At 47.9% G+C, this 20,936-nt stretch overlaps 1 protein-coding gene across 4 annotated transcripts in view; it reads left to right on the top strand.

Annotated features, from left to right (window-relative positions):
• The window catches only part of fgf18a (fibroblast growth factor 18a), a 97,644-nt gene extending 77,276 nt beyond the window's left edge, over window positions 1-20,368 (top strand). For 2 of the 4 annotated variants that reach the window (XM_030396141.1, XM_030396142.1), the window contains 4 exons: window positions 16,459-16,498; window positions 16,632-16,812; window positions 18,434-18,540; window positions 18,675-20,368. In XM_030396141.1, the coding sequence (XP_030252001.1) occupies window positions 16,459-16,498; window positions 16,632-16,812; window positions 18,434-18,540; window positions 18,675-18,950 (604 nt within the window). In that variant the 3' untranslated portion in view covers window positions 18,951-20,368. Of the gene's footprint in view, window positions 1-11,341; window positions 12,986-16,458; window positions 16,499-16,631; window positions 16,813-18,433; window positions 18,541-18,674 lie in introns of those variants that run through there. The other 2 variants (XM_030396140.1, XM_030396139.1) reach the window with 2 other exon arrangements.
• Window positions 20,369-20,936: the final 568 nt, after the last annotated feature.

Genomic DNA, 20,936 nt, shown 5'->3' with positions numbered 1-20,936 from the left:
TGTTTCTATTGGAGCAGACAGTGCTGCGGTGAGAAAAACAACAGGAATTTCATCTGTCATTGATTAAGCCCATTAACGGTGGTGTCTGATGTCTTTTACACTCATTCCACACACACCGACACGCAGCTGCACTCACAAAAACACAAAGTCACACACACACACACACACACACACACCCTGACTCCCCCCCTCACTGCACTGCTACCAAGACTACCATACAGTAACGGACACACCATGGAAGATCATCAAGATCCACACCATTACTGTGTGTCTTTCGGTGTGTGTGTGTGTGTGTGTGTGTGTGTTTGTGTTGGGTGTGAATGGATTTTCACACGCTAAGTCATGCAAGCCGGAAAATACTGATCATAAACTTCCAACCAGCATGAGCAACCAACAACCCCACAGAGAGCCAACACACACACACACACACACACACTTGAGGCACAAGCTACTGACGCCTTTAACACACAAGCATCTACACACACACACACACACACACACACACACACACACACACACAGTAAACTGCGCTCGTATGAACAAACCATGCTTTCAAACACACACACACACACACACATAGGACACAGCCACTGAAAACACACTGCTACTGAGCATACCGCGCAACCAGACACTCCAAACTCACTAAACAAATGTCTGATGTTGTCACTCTGGTATTTACCACTCCACCACTGTCAGTTTATAAGCCAGCCTCACTACTTTGAATGTGCAAGCATTGTGATTTTAGCTGCGTGCTGAAAGTACAGCTCACATAATATGACAGTTATTGGTTGAAAACAGAGCATGAGTGCTACAATTCCACTACGTCGGCATGGTTTATGTCTCTGTTTGACTGTAAAATGAAAACAGAGATGAAAGAGCTCATGTGTTATTGGTGTAAATATTGTTGTTTTCATCAGCAAAGATACTCTGAGCACTGTTTGATGTGCTCTCTGCACAAACCCCAAAAGTTGTTGTCGGACACAGTGAAAACACCAAAACTTCTCTCCTTCATGTTATTCAAGTTTCTAAGGATTCTGCCCAAATGAGTTGGAATCTACAAAAAACATTGCACTCCAGGTACACTTACTGTCTTTTTCTTGTCCTTTCAACCGTATCATCAGGTGGAGGTGCCTCAGTTCTCATCCAAATCTGAACCTTCAGTCTTCAGGTGGTTGCATCCCACCTGTGTGACATCTCCCCCACCGAGTGAGCAAACTCACTCCACTGAGGAGGAGATATGATTGAAAGCTTCAGAAGACGCTGCCAAGTGGACCTTAGTTGAGAATATTTTCGTGAAACTACTGTGGTTCCATGTCGAGAATCAACTTTCACGCTGGGTTTAAAATCTGATCTGATCTGTCATGCTGATTACACAAAACTGTAGAAAACGATGTATGAGATGTTTTAAGGGCTCCATTTGATCTAATGGGTGCAGCCAACAAAGTGTCGTCTTGGGTTTAAATTATTTATCCAGTGCTGTAAATGTCAGAAATTGTTTCCAGTGCCATTGTCAAAATGTCCAATATGTTATGATGTACTTACATTTTAAAGCAACACCAGGATGCAGGAGGCTGGTCAACAAGAGACGGAAAAAAACATCAATCAACAGAAAAACAGTTCAATGAAATGAAAAGACAAAAGTAGGCAAATGTTCAAAATACAGCTGTGAGACGAATTAAGACAAAAAACAATAATATTGCTGTTGAGTGAGAGCTCAGGGTGAGTCTTTACAGTCTTTTTGATGTTATTATCAAAGTCCTTGTAGGCAAGTCTTGCCACTCTGCAGCCATCTTGATCTTGGCAATGCCCCCAGGCAGTTGTTTCAGGTTAAGACAAGGCACCTATCTAAATGAATAGGGAGGTAGCCAGAAGTTCACTTTCAAGGTTCGTGGACATAAAACCTACATGTATAGAATCGCCATTTGAATCTGAACAACATTGGTGACTTTGCCCAACAATAACGTTTAAAATGCTTTCTTCCCGCACGGTTTCACAACACCAACTTTTATTTACAGCTCAATACAGAATGGCTTTCAAAAGACCTGTGACAGTGACCTCACCTTGCCTAATAATCTTGTGCATTATCGGTATATTGTCCTCTTCACTGCTTATTAGAAGTCTGTCTGCAATTCCATGAATTTCAACTGTTCACTGCAACAATGTGATTGGCTGATATCTTTCCCGATTCTGGCATGACACAGTTCATGGAGCCGATTTCAAAATGCAAAATAACTCCTTAGTTATGACAAAGTTTGCATTATGTGGAAGTATCAGGATCTGATGGTTTTGACTTTTGATTTATGCCAGATTAAATATTGCATACTGTAAATATGAAGCTACATGTCGTATGCGAACACGATGCAAAGTTAGTGTGCCAAGGCATGCCTAACACCCACTTAAGCATCTTCCTAGCTTGTGACAGGAGCTGCTAGCTTTGTTCTTGAACACGCTTCCTTCAGCACAGTATACATTTTCAACCAACAAGCAATGTAGCTGATGGAAGTCACCTTATTCTATCCGTTTTCAGTTTGAGAGCAAAGGCCCCTCAAAATGTCTGTGCACGTCCCTGCAGTGACCCTTCGTGCCCTCTGTGGAAGCATCTGCATCCGTTAAGTTTCTCCATTCAGGTTTCTTTAATTTGTCTCCCATCTGCGTATGGAAAATGTCAATTATCAGCTTCATAGGAATGTTCATACGGCCATGAGTCTTGAGTGAAGGAGACGCTTCTTAATTGCCGTGCAGCGTTTCAAAATGTGTGGGAATATATTTTTTGGCTTTGCTCTATACAAAGGAATTTAAATGAAGATAATTTAGTTGTGTATAATATGAGTCTCCCTGTTCTTTTCCATTTTCACCGTTTAATCCAATATGTAGTTGTTTGGGTATTTATAGCCTCCGAAGTTTCCTTTCACTTCGGTCAGCGCAGTTCTCACCAGATCATTTGGATCCAGAATAGTTCCCTTATAATAAAAATCATTTTCCTCCAACTGAGCTGAATACAGGCTATTGAGCTGAAGAGAATAATTTGACCAAATGGTTGTCTACCAGCTTTCACTACTTGATTCATTCATTTTTTTTTTTTTTTTATTGCAGAAGCAAGAGGGGAGTTATGACTTACAAGATATAAAAATAGAGCTTTCAAAACTCATGAATTTATCTGACTGCAGTTTAATCATCCGACAACCCAACTGCAAGTCTCGAACCAGTCATAGGGGAAAAAATATTATCTGTATGATGAAAATTTACACTGGCAAAGCTCTTTACGGTGCTGCGGTTAGTCATACTTCCAGCGACAGAATAGAACAGAGGGTAAAGCAGAGCTGAACACAAAGCATACGGCGGAAAAGGAGAGGAGAGTGAAGCCAACAGCAGAGTCCTGGGGGAACGGAGCGGCGATGAGGGACGGCTACCAGAGACACCCAGCAACTCACATGGGCATGCACAGCAACCCACACACACCAGTGCACAAGGGCTATAAAAAACACACACACGATTACACACATAGATACACAGCGCAGGAAAGGGCACGCGTGCAAACACACGCCCCATCCGACAAACAACACACCTGTAGTGCACGCGCAGTCTGCGCCTTTGTTCCAGTACACACTGAACACATAAACTCAAGCTTGTTACCACAAATCCTTGTCTTATCTGCCCGTTTCTTCTCATTTTTTTTCTCCCAGCTTCCAATCTCTGCCCCTTCTTCTTCTTCTTCTTCTATCAAATTCCAGGCATCCGTCACATTCCATATTTCCATCACGGGAGACAGCCCCACGGCCTTGCCGCTCTCCAGAAGTCCAAAGCTCTGTCCAAAACACCAGTCTGACTCCAGAATCCTGTCATGTGCTATAATTTAGCTCTTTCCAGGACGCTTTAGTTTCCCTCTGACTGTCACTTCCCATACATCACTGTCATTCAGCTCATCTGTCGGGGGTCTGGGAAAAGGGCTGCGGGTGACTGAGCAGAGGTGTCATCAGATTCCTGTCTGAGGCTTTCTCAGTTGTTTCCTCTGCTCTCTCTCTCTCTCACACACACACACACACGCACACACACACACACACACATCTGACCCGAGTCTAAATGACAAAGGACAGAGGTTAAAGGCAGGTGGGTTTACACTGAGTGAGAGGTTGAAAAGAGGAAGGTAGTAAGTGATAGAAGCCAACTGAGAGAAGTGTGAGCGAGGGGGAAAGAGCGTGAGAGAACGAGAGGGAACGAGCAGAAAAGGGAGAGTAAAACAACAGGCAAAGTGGGAGAGAAAAGGAGAGGGAGAAAGCCTCCGGAGTGCTTTTTCGCTCCAACGGGACAAAAGGTTACAGCATGACGGGGGTAGGTGTCAGGTGATGTGTGACAAGTCCAAATTAAAGATGACATAATGGCGGGGGCCCGGATGGGGTCCAAACTATGGGCTGACTGAGACTGAGGGTGGGGGCAGACTGTGGCAACCGAGTCGAGCTGGGCCATGCTGGGCTGGGCTAGGCTGGGGCTGGGCAGCAGGGGGCTACCCTGCAGGCTCGTCCATATGGAACGCGTTAGCCTAGCGATTGCTAATGAAATGCAGGCTGACGTCAGGCAGACACCCACCCATTGTTTTGCTGCTTAATTTGTTATAATATTTGTCTTACAAATGAGGATTTTGCCAGGACAGAGGAAGAGTGAGAGGCTGCAGCTGCAGATGAACAGAGGTGGGCGAAGGGTATTAGAGCAAGAGCCCGACGCTGAGGCCGCAAATGGGTTTTCGAGCGCTCGCGGTAAAGGAAGAGAAAAGCTAGGGGACTTAGCATAAGTGCTAGCAGAAGAAGAGCCAAGGCCTCAGCTGTCTAAGTGGGAGGTATAGTGACCGGAGGACTAGCATGGGTGGGTGCGCTGGGAAGGGAGGGGCCGCTGTGAGAGGCTCAGAGTATGTGTTAATTGCATATGGAAGTTTTTAAGCATCAACAAACATTTGTGCATTACTCACAACAATTTGTTTTAAGGAACGCATCATCCAGGTTACTCCTGCAGCTGCCCGCCTGTTAAATGCATCCGTATTTACACTCAGTCCAGTAAGTGTTATTTTTTGCAATTCTTTCTCCTCTCTCTCTCTCTCCCTCTCTCTCTCCCCCTCTCTCTCTCTCCCTCTCTCTCTCTCTGAGCCCATTCACCCAGTTTCCAACATACAGAGAGGTCTTCCGAAAATAGGCTCAGTGAAGCAAGTTAAAGAATGCTTTTGTTATTCCAAAAGGACTTGTGCTGTAATTGACCACCACCTGGGCATCTGGCAGAAGTCACAGTGAGCCAGAGAGAAGAAGGAGGATGCAGAGGGAGAGGAAGGAGCAGTGGACGGAAAGAATGAAAGAAACAACAAAAAAATGGGAGATGAACAAATGGAGAATGGGGGAAAGAAAAGAAAGGAGGAGAGATTAATGGAGGTGGGGGTGGGGGTGAATGATGGAAAGTGTGTGTGCTGTACCCCTCTCTCTCTCTCTTTCTCTCTCTGTCCCTCTCTCTCTCTGTCTCCCGCTCTCCCACTCTGACATGTCAATTCGAAGGTGCTTTATTGGCATGAGTAATGATGGGAGGTGTTGCCAGGGTAATTACATAGCACATTAAAGGGTTTCATAAACATTACAGTTCCTCCTCTGCCCGGTGGCAAGGCTAAAGGGGCAGGGAGGGAGGAAAAAACAGAAATGAGGGAAGCGGACACAGTGAGCGGCGAGCGGAGGCAGCACAAAGGAGAGCGGGAGAGGAGGATGGAGGAGTAAAGGGCACTCGCTGGAGAGGAGGGGGGGAGGAAGAAGGGAGGAGTGTGGAAGAGATGAACAGAAAGGACGACAGGAGTGAAGGTTACCATGATCATGGATTCCATCGCTGAGCGCCTGAACATGAAAAAGGAAGAAAAAAAAACAACATGCCGGATCAGCGTCCAACACAAGCCACAGCTGCAATTCACATCATTATGCATGGACAGCACTGGATAACTCTCCCTCTCTCTCTCTCTCTCTCTCTCTCTCTCTCACACACACACACACACACACACACACACAGCCATGAAACACACATCCACACAACTTTGTGCATACCATTCACACTATAGCCACAAACCCCACACACTCAGCTGTGTACCGTCTGTCACTGAGAGGTCATGACACCCTCACTCAACCAAACATACACAACCACAAGGACCATAATTAAACAAACATCCACCCAGCCGCTGAGCGCTGCATATTTATCTACAACCTCATTGGTCGAAAGCAATTATCTTCCTCGTCTTCCTCCTCCTCTCTGCCAATCAGTGTTAGACAGCATCTAGTGCCAGTCCCACAGTAAATCGAGTTTTTCGTCTTTAATGTGCAGTGCTGTAGCATTCTGTCTCTACCGTCTTGCATTTAAATGTCAGATCTGCTCTAGCTGAACTTTATTTCTGTCTGTGGTTTCATTTTATTGGGCCGGTCAGAAGTTTTTTGGCCCCCGCGTGAGCTTCTGTCATGAGTAACTGATAATGCTGATATACGATCCAGGTGCATGAAGATGGTGCTCAGTGTGTTTTTTACATACCACTTCATCAATGCAAAGTGTCCAAACTTCAACAAGTAGTCTTGCCAGATGGCACAGAGGTGAAGATGAGACAGTCTTGCTGCTGGATTGCATATGTTGATGCATCTAAGGTCGATGTTATGCGCTTGGTTAATATGAAAGGCACACAGATGTTTTGGATCAGTCGATTTTTTCTGGCAAAAAATCGTCCGCAGCGATGACGATAATCTCTTGAGGCCACTGAATAACATCCATAATGAGAATCGTAACCACGTATCCCGTAGCCCAAACAGAACAACTACCTGGGCACGATTCACTCTGTAAAAACCAGGTTTTGGCCTAACAGTGACAGGCCAGATTGCATGAATAATCACCCTGACACAAATCCAACGCAGCATCAAACCCTCCAACTTGAAAGTGTCAAAGTAAAGTTATTCCAGCGCTTCAGCTGGTCTAAGTATAGAGACAACAGCTGCAATGGATTCTGGGAGGGAGGAGAGTAAACGTTCATATTCGCTGGATTAATCTTACTAAGCGAGAGAAGGGAGCAGGCTGTGCACCACCAACATCGCCGCTAATAAAAACAATATTTTGCTTTTCTCTTCATCTCGGCCGCGGCTCACTATCGCACAAACGGCCCGCCGCTAATTAATTCCTGCTCTTACTTAGTTGCAGCTGTCGATTCTCTCATCTTGCAGACGCGGACAAGTGGCGAACAGGTTCTCATTTCAAAGCCCGGCACACTGTACACATTCCTTGACTTCGCATGGGCCCCCCTGTCATCAAAGGGCCTTTATTAAGTGTCTCATACATTTACACATTGGGGAACAGTTTAAACTTGGCCCGTGATTAACAGACAGAGGATATCTATCCCAGAAACCAATGTTAGGCTGACATCTCAACATCTGATGTGAAGTTTAAGGTCCATGTCTGCAGGTATTAATCAAAGCCACAAGTCTCTCTCTCCCCGCAGAGATCCCACATATACACAGGCCTGCCTTCCCGCTTCCTCCTCCCATCCAAACATATACAGCCCATTCCTTATAGACGGGGCTAATTGGACACAATCCACTGCACTTGACACATCTAAGAACTCCAAATCTGCGCAGTGTCACCAGAATGATGGATTGCATTTATACTGTTCAAAGTTTTCACAGTGTCAAACACTTTAGAGTGCACAGCAGGGGGGACGATATCGCCTGTCTGCCAACTTGCTTTGACTTGCATCCAATCCAAGGACTATCTTAACGCCACTCACACCTCCGCACGCACACAGACTCGGTTATAACGAGTCAACAATGGGCCAGCGGCTCAGAACGCTCCGAGCCCTGCATGTGGTTCCACTCCAGTCACCCATAACACAGAGTCCAGCACACCATCCCTCTCCTCCACGATGACCTTGGGGTCAGGCCAGAATGCCCTCATATAATGAGAGTGCTGTTTGGGGATTTGTTGGACTGTGATAGAGAAAGGGCAAGCACACGCAATGCACCCTGGGTCTTTGTCTGGGTGCTGACGGTATTGACGAGCGCTGATCGATGTTAATTGCTAGACAGAATGGCCATATTGACCAGGCTCCCTGGATGAAGAAGCCTGCAGGCCCAGTCAAAGGGAGAGAGAGAGAGAGAAAGCTACTGGGCCCAGACCTACAGCAGCTACAGGGCCCCAGACACACACACACACACACACACACACACACACACACACACGGGTCTCATTCACTTTAATGAGTCGAGAGAGGAGCACAAAGGCATAACGTCCATCAATGCCAAGTCTATTCAACACAACAGAGGGTATATGCAAAAAAAAATAGGTGTCCTGGTGTGTGTCTCTTTGTGTGTTTGTGCACATGTGAGTGTGCATTTATGGATGATGTGTGTGTGGCAAAGTTGGTCCGCATGAAAGTAAGACGGGCGTTTGAGCGTGGAGGGGACGGGAAGGGGACAGTCACGTATGCGAAGATGTGTGCGCAAGTTTGTGTGTGTGTGTGTGTGTGTGTGTGTGTGTGTCTTAGCCGAGGATCAATAGGCAGGAGCTGCAGAGGCAAAGACATGGGCGATCAATACGCTGGCTGCAAACAGAGGGAGGGACAGAGCGAGCAGATAAAAAACAGCCTGGGAGATTAAAGAGACGGATAGGGAGGACAGAAAATGAATGAGAAAGAGTGATGTGACAGAAGGAAGGGGGGGGGGGGCTGGTTGCTTGAAAACCTTGTTCTGTCTTAACTTTGTGTTATTTTTTGTCTATTAAGATAAGGTGAGTGAAAGAATTGTCATTGCCAAACCAAAGGAATCTTAAAAAGAAGGAAGGGTCATTACGTCAAGCGTCTCGCTTTGGTGACTGTGGTGTCAGCATGTTGGAGTCAATGGGAGAAGAATTTTTCTGATGTTTCTGACGAAGACACGCTTCCTGTAAACGAAGGAATACAGTTCAGATCAGATTTTTTTCCCCTCTCCAAATGATGGACAGGGCCGTTGATAATGTGATCGAACAGGGCAGGTCCGACCAAATATCGCTGATGAGACGCTGCGAACAGGGGGTTCGCTTACTACTCGAGGGACAATAAAAACATCAGTCCTTAACCTTCTCTCTGGAGTGTATCCTTTCATTTTCTGGAGACATTTTCTTATCAGAGGTCAAACAACATCGATGTGTCAGGTTTTAGTGTGTTTCTCCATGCATTTCCCATAGACTTCAATACAGCTGACATCAAAGTCTAGCACCAAAGCGAGATTGTGATATAATGACCCTTGATTCTCTTTGTTCCTGTTCCTTCTCCAAACCCAGGTAACGTTTTGGTTGCATGAGATCCCACCTTCTTCTTCCCCACAGAAGGGGTTGGCTGCGGGTCATTTTCTGAGCCACAGGTACAGCTTTGTTTGGCGAGTATACGAATGTTTGAGCAACAATATGTTATTGTAACTGTCTATGATTCCAGATGTGAGTGGGGCTCAATCTAATTTCGTCCTTTATTTTCTTTTCGTGTTTCAGCCGAAACTTGTGCTCAGCCAAGGCAACGCACTGAGCTTTGTTTCCCAGAAGAATCTCAGTGTAGCATACATTTTACAGATTTACAGTGAGACTAAGTTTGTCAGCATCAGTAACCTTTTGGAAAATCCATGTCCAAATCTTCTCCTACCGTTAAATCAGGCTTTTCGTGCACGGTGCGAAACCGTCGTCGGGCTCTGCTGCCTGTTATTTCTGACTCCAAAACCTCGTACCAAGATGTGCTACAGTCCCCGTTCTGAACTCTTCCATCTGGGCTTAAGAGTACCAGACGGGCCCCATACCTCATCACCAGAATGTGGTTCAAATCCCTCTCCACAACATTTACACTCGTGTCCCTTGCAGCCGTGCGGTGAGCAGCGAAAAAAGAAAAGAAAAAAAAAAAAAAGCGCCCAGACACAGGTGCAAAGACAGAGGGAGCCAGTAGTAGGAAAGAAGGCCAGAGGCTTGTCTATGGAGCATGACTGGAAAGGCATTCAACCACAGTACCCCTACCCAGCCCAGCTCAACCCTGTCCAGTTGCAGAAGTCTGTGAGTGTGTGTGTGTGTGTGTGTGTGTGTGTGTGTGTCAAAGAGTGATTTGAAAGTACAATGTTGAAAAGAATAAGCCTACACTTTGAGCCAAGATAACTGTCCCTGATGTATGAGGCCAACCCCCTCCCACCTCTATTACACACACGCACACACGAACGCACAAATTGACTCTCTTTCCCCACTATTCTCTCTCTCTCTCTCTCTCTCTCTCTCTCTCTCTCTCTCTCTGCGCACTGGTGTGTGTGCGTGCGTGCGTGTGTGTGTGTGTGAATGAAAGGTATGGCAGGAGTGTTGTGTTGGCTTGGCTGACCGTCTGCGGTTGTGCGGCGGTGAGAGGGAGTTTTGGGAGCGCAGAGCGGGCGTTGCTGCCGAAATCCCTGAGAAATGTTCGTTTTGGATCCGTGTCCGTGCTTACATACCGCCCTCCCGACTGTCTCTCATTCTGCGTTTCATTTTTCCCTCTTAAGGTTTAACTTAAAAGTTATGAAATGGGGGAGTCAAAATACATCACTTGAAAGCGCGGCGGTGCTGCACAGTGTGTGCGTGCGTGTATGTGTGTGTGTGTGTGTGTGTGTGTGTGTGTGTGCGTGCGCGAGCGCTGTCCTCCACCCTCCATTTCTGAGGCCACTGGGGCTGCAGGGGTGAGGTTATCTTCGGGGGAGATAAAGGAGGGCAAGAAGTGCAGCCCAGTCTGCAGACAGATGTTCACTTGTGTGAGGCAGGTGTCTTTGTCTCGGGAGGATCTCTGCAGAGCGCGAGGCGGTTGTCTGACGCCACTTTTCTCCGACTTTTTCAAGAGCCCGGCTCATTTTGCTCTGAGGTGCATTTTTTAAATCGCGTTTTCTGGAAGCGAATTAATTCCTCCCGAAAAACCATGACATCATCCGAATTGTTTCCAATGCATCTGACTCGTGTCAGGAATTTCCACAAACAAATATCAGTTGAGACGAGGCCGCATGATAATCGCCCGATTCGGGAAGAATGACAGTAACAAGTTGGTTCGGACTGTAAACAAGCGAAATTATCTCACCTCGTTAGCAGATGTTTCTCATATAGGACGGAACACTTGTTAAAGGGGGATATTTTTTTGCAGTGTAAGTTGGGTCGGCATCGCATAGCGACTGACTAATCCCATTTTGATCCAATAAGTGTGCATGTGCGTGTGTGTGAGGCAGAGAGAGAGAGGGAGAGAGAGAGGTGGGAGGGGGAGAGAGGAGAGGAGAGGAGAGGAGGGAGGGAGGGAGGATTGATCCGCGTCTGTTAAAATCTTGTTCTGGTTTTTCTTGGAGTGAGGTCTGTGCCTGCCTACGCGCCTCTCCTGTGCAGCCCCCCTCAACAAGAGCTTTTTATGGAAGGAAACCTTGGAATTTTCTGAAAGGGAGCAGGATCTGCATGATACCAGTGAAGTGGATAAAAAAAAAAAAAAAGAAGAAGAAGAACGCACGGCTGGGCTCTTTTTTTGCGTTCTCTCCTGCGTTTTCTCTTCTGGTGTCTGAATGAAACTGGCAGGCAAATATAAAGGGAAGAGGGACGGTGCAGGTTGTGGACTGGGAGTCGATCTGTCAGTGTGCTTTTGAGTAAACACGCTTTCCAGTGCGCCCCGTTTTTTAACTTTTATTTCTTCAGAAACTGGCGAGCTCGACTCCTCGCCTCTTGCACGCCGCGGAGTTTTGCCTTTTTTTTCTCGGAACGAGGAGACTTTCGTGTTTTTTTCCCCCTGCAGAGAAACTGCTTAAACTTTCTACGTTTAAAAAAATAAATAAAAAGATCGGATTGCATTTTCCCCCTTCAAACATTTCGGAGGTGATGTCATCGTGCTGTGTTTTGGCTGGTATTGTGTCGAGAGGGCGCAGAGAGGACTGCTGCAGCCAGGCGGTTACCAGCGGCTGAGGCGAGCGGGGAAGTCCGGAAAATCAGGTGCAAAGTGCGGCTGTTATTTCCTCGCTGTGTCGCGGGTGGCTGAGTCCGCCACCCAGTCACAGCTGTTCCCATCCTCTCCAGCCACCCCTCCCTCCCTCGTCTTTCTTTCCCCTTTATTATCCCCTCCCATTCTCATTCAGCACTCTCCATATACCCCTCTGAGCTGGACCGCTCCGGGACCTCATCACCCTCTCCGTCGGACACTGTTGGTCGGTGTCACCTGAGCCACAGACCCGTTGAGCCAGCGTGGGGGCGCAGTCATGACCGAGGCCGCCCTGCATTACCCTGCGCACGCAGAGCCCCCGTCTCCAGCTCGCCGTTTTCTCCATCAGCCAGCCCAGGTAGCCCACCTCCAACAGCTCCTGACCCTGGTCTGCTGGGACTAGACCTGCCTCCTGCTCCTGTCTGTGCCGGAACAAACACTCCATCACTTTCTTTTCTCACCTCACCTACAGCAGAAGTCATTTTGGAGAGCTTGCTGTTGTGCTGAAACATTACGCATTGGATTACGCAGAAGATTACGCACGCAGCGCATCTGTCCACGGGGCCGAGCATCACTCTGAGGGTCAGCGAGGTCGACTGGAGTTGGTTATCTGTCACGCGTGAGCGCGCTTTCACCTGTTACCTCTCCTTGTCGGGGACGCGCCGCCTTTAAAGCCCTAACCTCCCCCCTTTTGCTCCCCCGCCCATTCGTCTCTCCACCGGTCTGGACAGCTGTTAGAGGTTGCCCGGCGGTCACAGTGGCACAGTTACCCCGGCCTCACACCCCACATTGCCCACGCCCGCACATTCACCCACGCTGGGGGAACCGGGGCACGCCGCCGCCGATGCCAACGGGAGTGTCCGCTGACTCTTTGACTCTGCACAACATCCAGCGGATTCAAAACACAGAGGGGAACTCTCCGGACTGTCGGACTGGCTCAGACCGAGCGAGGAGACTGTCTCTGGGCCAAGTTCCATAGTGGAGGGGGGAAGCAATGTGGTCCCTTCTTTCCACGCTGACCGTCTTGTAAGTCACTTTATCCTGTTTAAATCGTATTTATCCACTCTGGTCTTATCTCTGTCTGCAGTTGTTTAAACTAGTTTCAGGGCAGGCCTCGCTACAGATGAAGATGATGGAGAGGAGGGTAGCAGTGTCTAACGATTACATCACTCCTCATCAGTCCCCATAGAAAACATGCCATGGAAGGCCCTGTTTTGATTGGCTGACAGTTCAGGGTCACTGGGTCAGAGTCAGGGCCCTGTTACTCATAAAACCTGCCATAAACATCTCCATCACCATCTGCACTTACTTCAGGGATGGCCAAGCTGGCTTAGAAAAGGCCATTTTCCCATCGCCAAGAAAATGCTTCTTCTTTTTTTTTTTTTTTCTTTCTCCCCCCCCCTATTGAAAATATTTCAGAAGTTGAGTCAAATAACACCGGCTTTATCTAGTGGGATAGGAAAATGATAAATTGCCAAGAGCAAATCTAAGGGAGGAGGATACAGACTCAGGGGGCTTGAGTTTGCCCATTCGAGGTGTGTCTTGTTAAAAGCCGAGGGATTTATTTTTCTTTCTTTGTGTCGGCTGTACTTCTCCCAGATGGCAGTCATCTCCAGATACTTCTCATTCCTCAGACAACCTGGACAGGGTGTGTGCTCCTGCTGCTGCTGCTGCTGCTGCTGCTGGTGTCTGCCTGACTTTCTCTCTCTTCGTCCGTGTCTCTCTCACACTGTCTCCACTTACCCACCTAACTGCCTACATCTGTCTTCCTGTCTTTGCCTATACCCCCGTGTTTTTTTGTTTGTTTTTTTTTTCTTTTCCACAGATACTTGCTCAGATAAAAAGTATGAATTAATAACCGATGAATGATGGCGCCCCTGGCAGTATCTGAGGAGGAGCAAGTCTCACTGTTTAGTCTGCTGGTTTTAGTTTAGGTATTTCGGAGCCAATCATCTCTCCATTCATTTCCTTCTTGCCTATCAGCCACTTCATTTCGTCCGTGCAGTTTTCCCCTTAAATTCTTCAGCCGGTGAGAAAAGCCAAGGGGGCCTTTTTGCCACAACAACCTGTTACAGTTCCTCCTCTGAAGCCGCAGCTCCGTGTCTAGGCCCTCCGCTCCACCGTAGGCCCCATGACTTCTCATACCACTCACACGCCCACTAGCCTAACCACTATTCTTCGCCGAGGCCCGCTGCTGAACATCTGAAACTCTCGCACCGTGCCGAAGCCCGCTGCACCAGTGTTGGCCTACCACGATAACCACTGCTACACACAGCTGAAACCGCCGCTCTGTGCTGAGTCCCACCAGGCCGACCGCTCTCACTCCACGCTGCTGCCCAGTCCTCGGCGCTGAGGCCTGCTAGTCTAACCGCAGCCTCCATATGGTAGATCTGCTGGGACGCAGGTTTATGATGTCAGACCCTTGCTTGCTTTGGCAGCCGGCCAAGGCGCACCGGGCTTTCCCTCTCTCCATACCTCCTTCTGTCTTTACTCTACCCGACTTTTCACTCGGTTGCTCTCTTATTCTCTCGTTTTCTCATCCCTCCGCCTCCCCCCGATCCCCCACTGATCCTGTCTCCCCCTTTCCTCTCGCTCCTTCTCTTTTCTCTCTGTGGCTGGCATAATATGGAGTGTCTGTGGTTTTTGTGGGAGCGGGGGAATCCAGTGCCGAGGCACTTTTCCTGCAGTGTCCTCGGCAGCAGTGCAGCTGTGGTGTTTTAACAGCTGAGAGTCCTCACAATGCACAGGCGCTCAGGTTTTTTCGGCTGCGCAGGCAAAATGTGAGGGCCAACACTCCAGTGCACTGCCCGGGGTATCTGCATCTATTAGGAGCGAGTCAGGGGCCAACACACCAGCCATGGGAAAAACATGTTGAGAAGGGGAGAAGGGAACCGAGATGGTATATGTGTGTTAGTCAGAAGATGTGCATGAGTCGAACCCCCGTCCTCTTTCATTCCCATTATTTATCTTTTTGTCTACCTCTCACGCCAGACCACACTCTGTGGTTACACGACTGTCTCTCATTATGCCACTTTTTCTCCCCTCCGTCCTTCGAGATGTAACGTTAGTCTTTGTTGACCCGCTCTCCTCCTCCTCCTCCCCCTCCTCCTCACATCTGCCCATTCTTTCTGATTTTATCTCACCTCTTTTATTATCTGTCAGCTTTCCCTCGCCTCATCTCCCCTCTATTTATTCTTACATCACCTTCCCCTGTCCTGTCTTCTCCCTATCCATTTGTGTACTTTTCAGTCCACCTCTCTCTCCTGCTCACTATCTCCCTCTCTCAGCAGCGCGTATGTCTTTGCTTTGGCCCAGCTGTCAGCTGCGTGCTCCGCCTGTACACACAGACATTCACCCCGCACACATCTGCACATCTGTGTGCATGCCCATGACAGTGTGGAGGAGTCACCCCGCTAACCCCAAACATAAAGATGGGAGGCAGGGAACGACAGGAGAAAGGTAGAGTGGATCGAGAGATAAGGTAGAGGAGAGATAGGGAAGACGTCAAGCCAGAGAAAGAGAGCGGAGCGCAGAGAGCGAGAGAAGAGGCATGCAGAGAGAGATAGCAAGTGATGAGGTGGGGAAAGACAAAATTCGTAGAATTGCAGTTCAGCCCACACACTCGGTTCTGAACCTCATCAAGTCTTCAGCCACTAATTCAGAGCAGTTCAAGGACTGCCAGAGTAGATTTTTGCGCAACACAATCCCTCCCTTACTAAAGCTGTAAATAACATCTGATACATCCAAGGTCAAGGTCTAAACTTCAATTAGGCAATGTGATAATGTGTGAGGAATTTTAATTGTAAGTGTAACCAGCTGTTTCAATCATAAATGTATCTGACGGTCCAGATAGTCGAGTAAGTGATAATACTTAAAAGGTATGCTTTCAGACACAATATAAATCACTTCTGCGCGATTACTCCCCACCGATCGATTCCTCCATAAATCATCTTTCCACACAGTTTTTTTCCCACTTATTCATAGCATCTCTAAATGTAACCACAGTCCACTGCACTCCAAAGCCACATCACAGCAAGTGTACACCTGTAGTCCAGCCCAGCTGTCTACATACACGGAGCAGCCAAATAAGCCAGCCCATTCCCTTAGATGTCCAAACCAGAACATGTTCTAGTTGTCTCGGCATGTTTGCCATTTCGCCACGGTCCAATCGGGTCATTTGGAGGCCAGATTTTGGTGTGGCGAAAGTCAAGAGCGGGTCAGAAAGTGGGTTTGGACAGAAGGTTGGTAGCGTAACGATAAACACTGCTCTGGGTGTTGTCTGTCTGCCGATGCCTGGACATCTGCCTGTCTGTAAGTCAAGTCCCGGTGCCAGCCACACACCCAGCAGTGTGAGTAATCGCCCAATGAGGAAAAGAGATGTTGAACAGAAAGAACGGCAGAGAAGAAAGAGATGGAAATGATGGTGTCACGCATGACTCTTACAGCAGTCAGTGTTGCTTACATATTTCTAAACTCATCTGTTTTCACTTTTTTGTCAGATGTATCCAGATGTTGCTGGTGATGTGCAATCCATTACAGGTAAGGATCTTCATGCAGGGCAAGGAGCTTTCGTACAGTATGAAAGACAAGTTGTATGCTGGTGGTACATGCAGTGTTTCCAAGCCCGTTCATGACGCTGTGTGTGTGTGTCTGTGTGTGTGTGTGTTAACAGCAGGTACTCGGTGTGGATGGGGTCAACTTCAGCGTGCATGTGGAGAACCAGACGCAGGTGCGAGACACCATGAGTCGGCGACACCACCGGGTCTACCAGCTCTACAGCCGCACCAGCGGCAAACACGTGCAGGTGATCGGACGCAGGATCAGCGCGCGAGGAGAAGACGGAGACAAATATGGTAAGACACACACACACAGTGCATGCGCATTGCACAGTTCGTACATGCGCGCTCACACCAACCGACGGCTGGGAGTACAAAGACTTGAAGGTTGACCAAGTGCATGCATGAGTGGATACAGAATGCAACTGTGCAGGCGCACTCACAAAAGCACACACACATGCCTCCCCAGGCTTTGGCAGAGGGGCAGTGGAGCTTGTCTTGGGAGTACAAAGACCTCATCGACTGGCTGCTGACTCAATGATTCACAAGAGAGCAAAAGAGAGAGCGAGCGAGAGAGAGAGAGAAAGGGATAGAGAGGGGGGGGAGAAAGAGAAGGTGTTAGTGAAAAAAAGTGTGAGTGAGCGGGAGAAGCCTGGCAGGTAGTGTCGGGCTGAGTGTTAGAAACTCATCTCCTTCATCGATCCCTCCATTGATTTCTCAACCTCCCTGTTGTCTCCTCTGGATTTAAAACAGCAGGCTTCCTCTCCCTCCCTCCCTCCCTCCCTCCCTCCCTCCTCCCTCCCTCCTCCAATACTCCCTCTGTCCATCCCCCACTCCCGCTTCCTCTCCACCTTTCTCCATCACTAATGATGTCTAACCCATTCTTAAACCACACAGAATCAATGGGCAGAAGAAAGCCAAGCCGTAAAAAGCTAGAGTTCACATTCTGTGTGTGCTCACATGGCAAAAATCCTGCCCATTCACAAACATGTCAGGTTGCTATCACTTCAAGCCATAGACATGGGACCACAGATGCAAACGAAGCTGGTCTGTTTATTGACACAATCCACCCAAAACTGACCAACTATGGCGATGAGGTGTTCCACAGGGGAACCAAGAGCAGAGGGAGGAGAAATAAAGCAAAGGAGGTGTAAACATGAAGTGAGAGAGCAGAAGGTAGACGAGAGGAGAGTTGGGGGAAGAGAGAGGAAGAGGGCAAGAGGGAGGGAGGTATTGATTTCTCTTGACCCTTTTGTTGACTAAGGTCATGTAGGAACCATTTTAGGGATTTATTTTTAAACAGGCACAAGCGCTCTCTGAAGATGTGCGGTCGGTGAAGCCGTAGTGCCTGGAAGGATGAACATGCACACACACACATATATATACAGAGGCACACACGCACCTCTAAAACAACAGCACCGCAGACACAGAGTCTGACTGTTCCCCCGCTGCTCCCGGCCCACCGTGCTCCTTCTACTCCTGGCTGTTATCTGTTTTACGAGGCCCATTTGTGGTCAGCGGCCTCACATCCATGTGTGTGACCGGGCTTATCTGACAACCATCTGTCCGTCCTGAGACATTTACATCTGTGTGTGATTTATCAGCACGTTTAATAGCAACTATGAATCCCAAAACTGTGATCCAATGTGAATGCCTTATCTAGTTTATAGCCAAATCTGATTTAATGGTGGCTGGTAATCTGCACAATTAGTGTCACGCTTCTTGGCAGTGTGGCTGGCTTGAAAAACGGTTCTTTGCTATTTCTACGTGGGCCCTAAACAAAGGTCTTTCTACCTCTAAATATGCGTCTGATACAACTTGATATCCTTGTGAAATTCTGCCAACACAGCATGTCGCATGTTTCTGCAATGCCTGTGGCTCTAATGTCTGTCTGTCCCTCTGTCTGTCCCTTCACAAGCCCAGCTCGTAGTGGAGGCCGACACCTTCGGTAGCCAGGTGAGAATCCGGGGCAAAGAAACCAATTTCTACCTGTGCATGAACCGCCGCGGCAAGCTGGTAGGAAAGGTGAGACTTCTTCCTTTTAGAGACATCTTTTTTAATCAAAAATATCTAACAGTTTCCTGACCAGCCTCTCTTTGTGTCTCCCAATGTGTGTGTGTGTGTGTGTGTGGATACCTGTGGTTTCTCTGCTCTCTCAGAAGGCCAGTAATCGAAGCGCAGACTGCGTCTTCGTGGAAAAGGTTCTGGAAAACCACTACACAGCTCTGATGTCAGCGCGATACACAGGCTGGTATGTGGGCTTCACTAAAAGAGGCCGTCCTCGCCGCGGACCCCACACTCTCCCCAACCAGCAGGACGTACACTTCATGAAGCGCTTCCCGCCAGGGGAGCAGCCCGACCTCACCACACCCTTCCGCTTCACCACCGTCGGCAGGCGGGGCGGCAAGAGGGTGCGTGCTACTGGGCCCCGCTAGTAGTGGCTAACGCTAGTACCCACTGTCTTGTCATCCAAAGCCTTGACCTGAGCCTGACAATGGCTAACCCACTCATCTCTTCTGTCACACACGACTGAACACCTCCCTTTGTAGGGACAAACATTGACCAGAAACTAGATGAATCATTCACGGGGTTTAGCTTTACACCTACTAATTTGCCACTACAGCCCCCTAGTTAGTGATCATTCCTCTCAGTTTTAGTTCCCTTACTGGACCAACTGGACCATTTCCGGTCCACCGCTGGAAGCTCTTTGGACCTGGTCTGCTTCCCTTCATAGGCCAGAAACACTGACAGAAAACCTGAAGGGCAGCCAGAGTCCCAGGCTCTTCGAAGGCCTTTATTCCACAACCACAGAAACCACAAGGCCTTCATGTCTCCTGTTCTGGACCAGCTGGACAATATCAAGTATGGGAGTGCAACTGGACCAAGCAGAGAAAACAAGGGTGGGAAAGACTGACTGAACAAGAAAGTGGGTGCTTAGCCTGAGGATAAAGGGAAGACAGGAAAATGGCGGCGTGGACAAAGGGATTGAGTGATCTGCACAGATCAAAATGGACCAATAATGGATTGTTGACATGTGACGCACTTATTTGTCTCACTGCTAGATTGGTGGGAACCTGTGCGATTGTTGGATGAATGGAAGGATAGAGTGACTGACTTGCTGAATAAATGCATGTTTGTAAGACGAAGAAGAAGATGGGGAAATGTACCTAAGAGCGTGTGTGTGTGTGTGTGTGTGTGTGTTTGTTTGTTTGTTTGGTGTGTCTTAGTGTGTGTATGTGTGTGAGTGCATCAACAACCATGAGTGAAGCTGGATCGCAAGGGACTCTGGAAAGGGACCATTCAGTCCCTGCATGGACCCGTGACAACTCACCGCAGGGACTGAAGCTTTAGGAACTCGAATGTATAAAACAAAAAAAACCAAGCTGCACCAAAAACAGCCAACCAATCACCGCAAACCAAACCAACACCCGACCAAAGACAACTGGAGACCTTCTTCATGACTCCTCCTGACGGCCTGCCCCCCCCGAGGACACTGCACCCTCAGCTTATAGGTGCAGAGGGTGACGAGCGCAGGGGCGAGCACGGCGGCGAGGGTGCCTTGTCGATAAAGCATTGCCATAGAAATGACCCAGGGGATGATGCTCCCGTGCGATACCGTGGATACAGAATGCTGCTACCAGGACATTCAGTGGAACAAACCAAAGTCTCATGCATACACAGGAGAAAAAATATTAAAGGGAACAATTTATTGAAAGTTATATATATTATATATATAAAAGAAGACAGAAACCCTAAATAAGCAATCTTACTATGATGGTTACTATAATTATTACGATAAAATTATTTCATTTATTTATTTCAGCTCTGTGTGCAGCAGTCTTTCTCGACTCAGTAAACCTTACAGAAACACTTCCTGTGTCTGTCGGCCTCTTTCTACCGCTTCACACGCTTTTTTTCTCAAAGGGATCTTTTCTGATTGACCGAGCCGACGGATGTAGCCGGCTGACTTTAGTGATTAATGAGTTGATCCGTAAACAAATGAATCGGCGACAGTTTTGATAGATTAATAGTTGTTGTTTTCTTTGTTTTATATCATTTCAAATTGAGAATCTTTGGGTTAAACAGAACAAGTGATCGAAAGACATTTCCTTGGGCTCTGAGAAACTGATACACAGCAGGGGTTGGGCGGTTTGAGGATATTTACCATGATGCTACACAAATGTGTCAACCAATAGAGATTGTACGCTAACATTTATACTCAGACATCTATAACTTTATTATTTCTGGTGTTACTCGGCTGTAGGCTGTGCCAGGTCACCCACTGTGAATAGAAAGCTGGCAGACCCATCAAGACATAGACACAAGACCTACAGGGGTGTCCTGGAGTGAATGGCACAGGTTAGATCCTTTTGAGTCCTGTGGGTTGTGAGGTCGGCCCTGTAAGTGTTTGGGTGTCAAGT

The sequence above is a fragment of the Sparus aurata genome, chromosome 18 (genome assembly GCF_900880675.1).
Source record: "Sparus aurata chromosome 18, fSpaAur1.1, whole genome shotgun sequence".
Lineage (NCBI taxonomy): Eukaryota > Metazoa > Chordata > Actinopteri > Spariformes > Sparidae > Sparus > Sparus aurata.
Note: the sequence above shows the minus strand (reverse complement) of the source record. Positions and strands in the feature narration are given on the sequence as shown.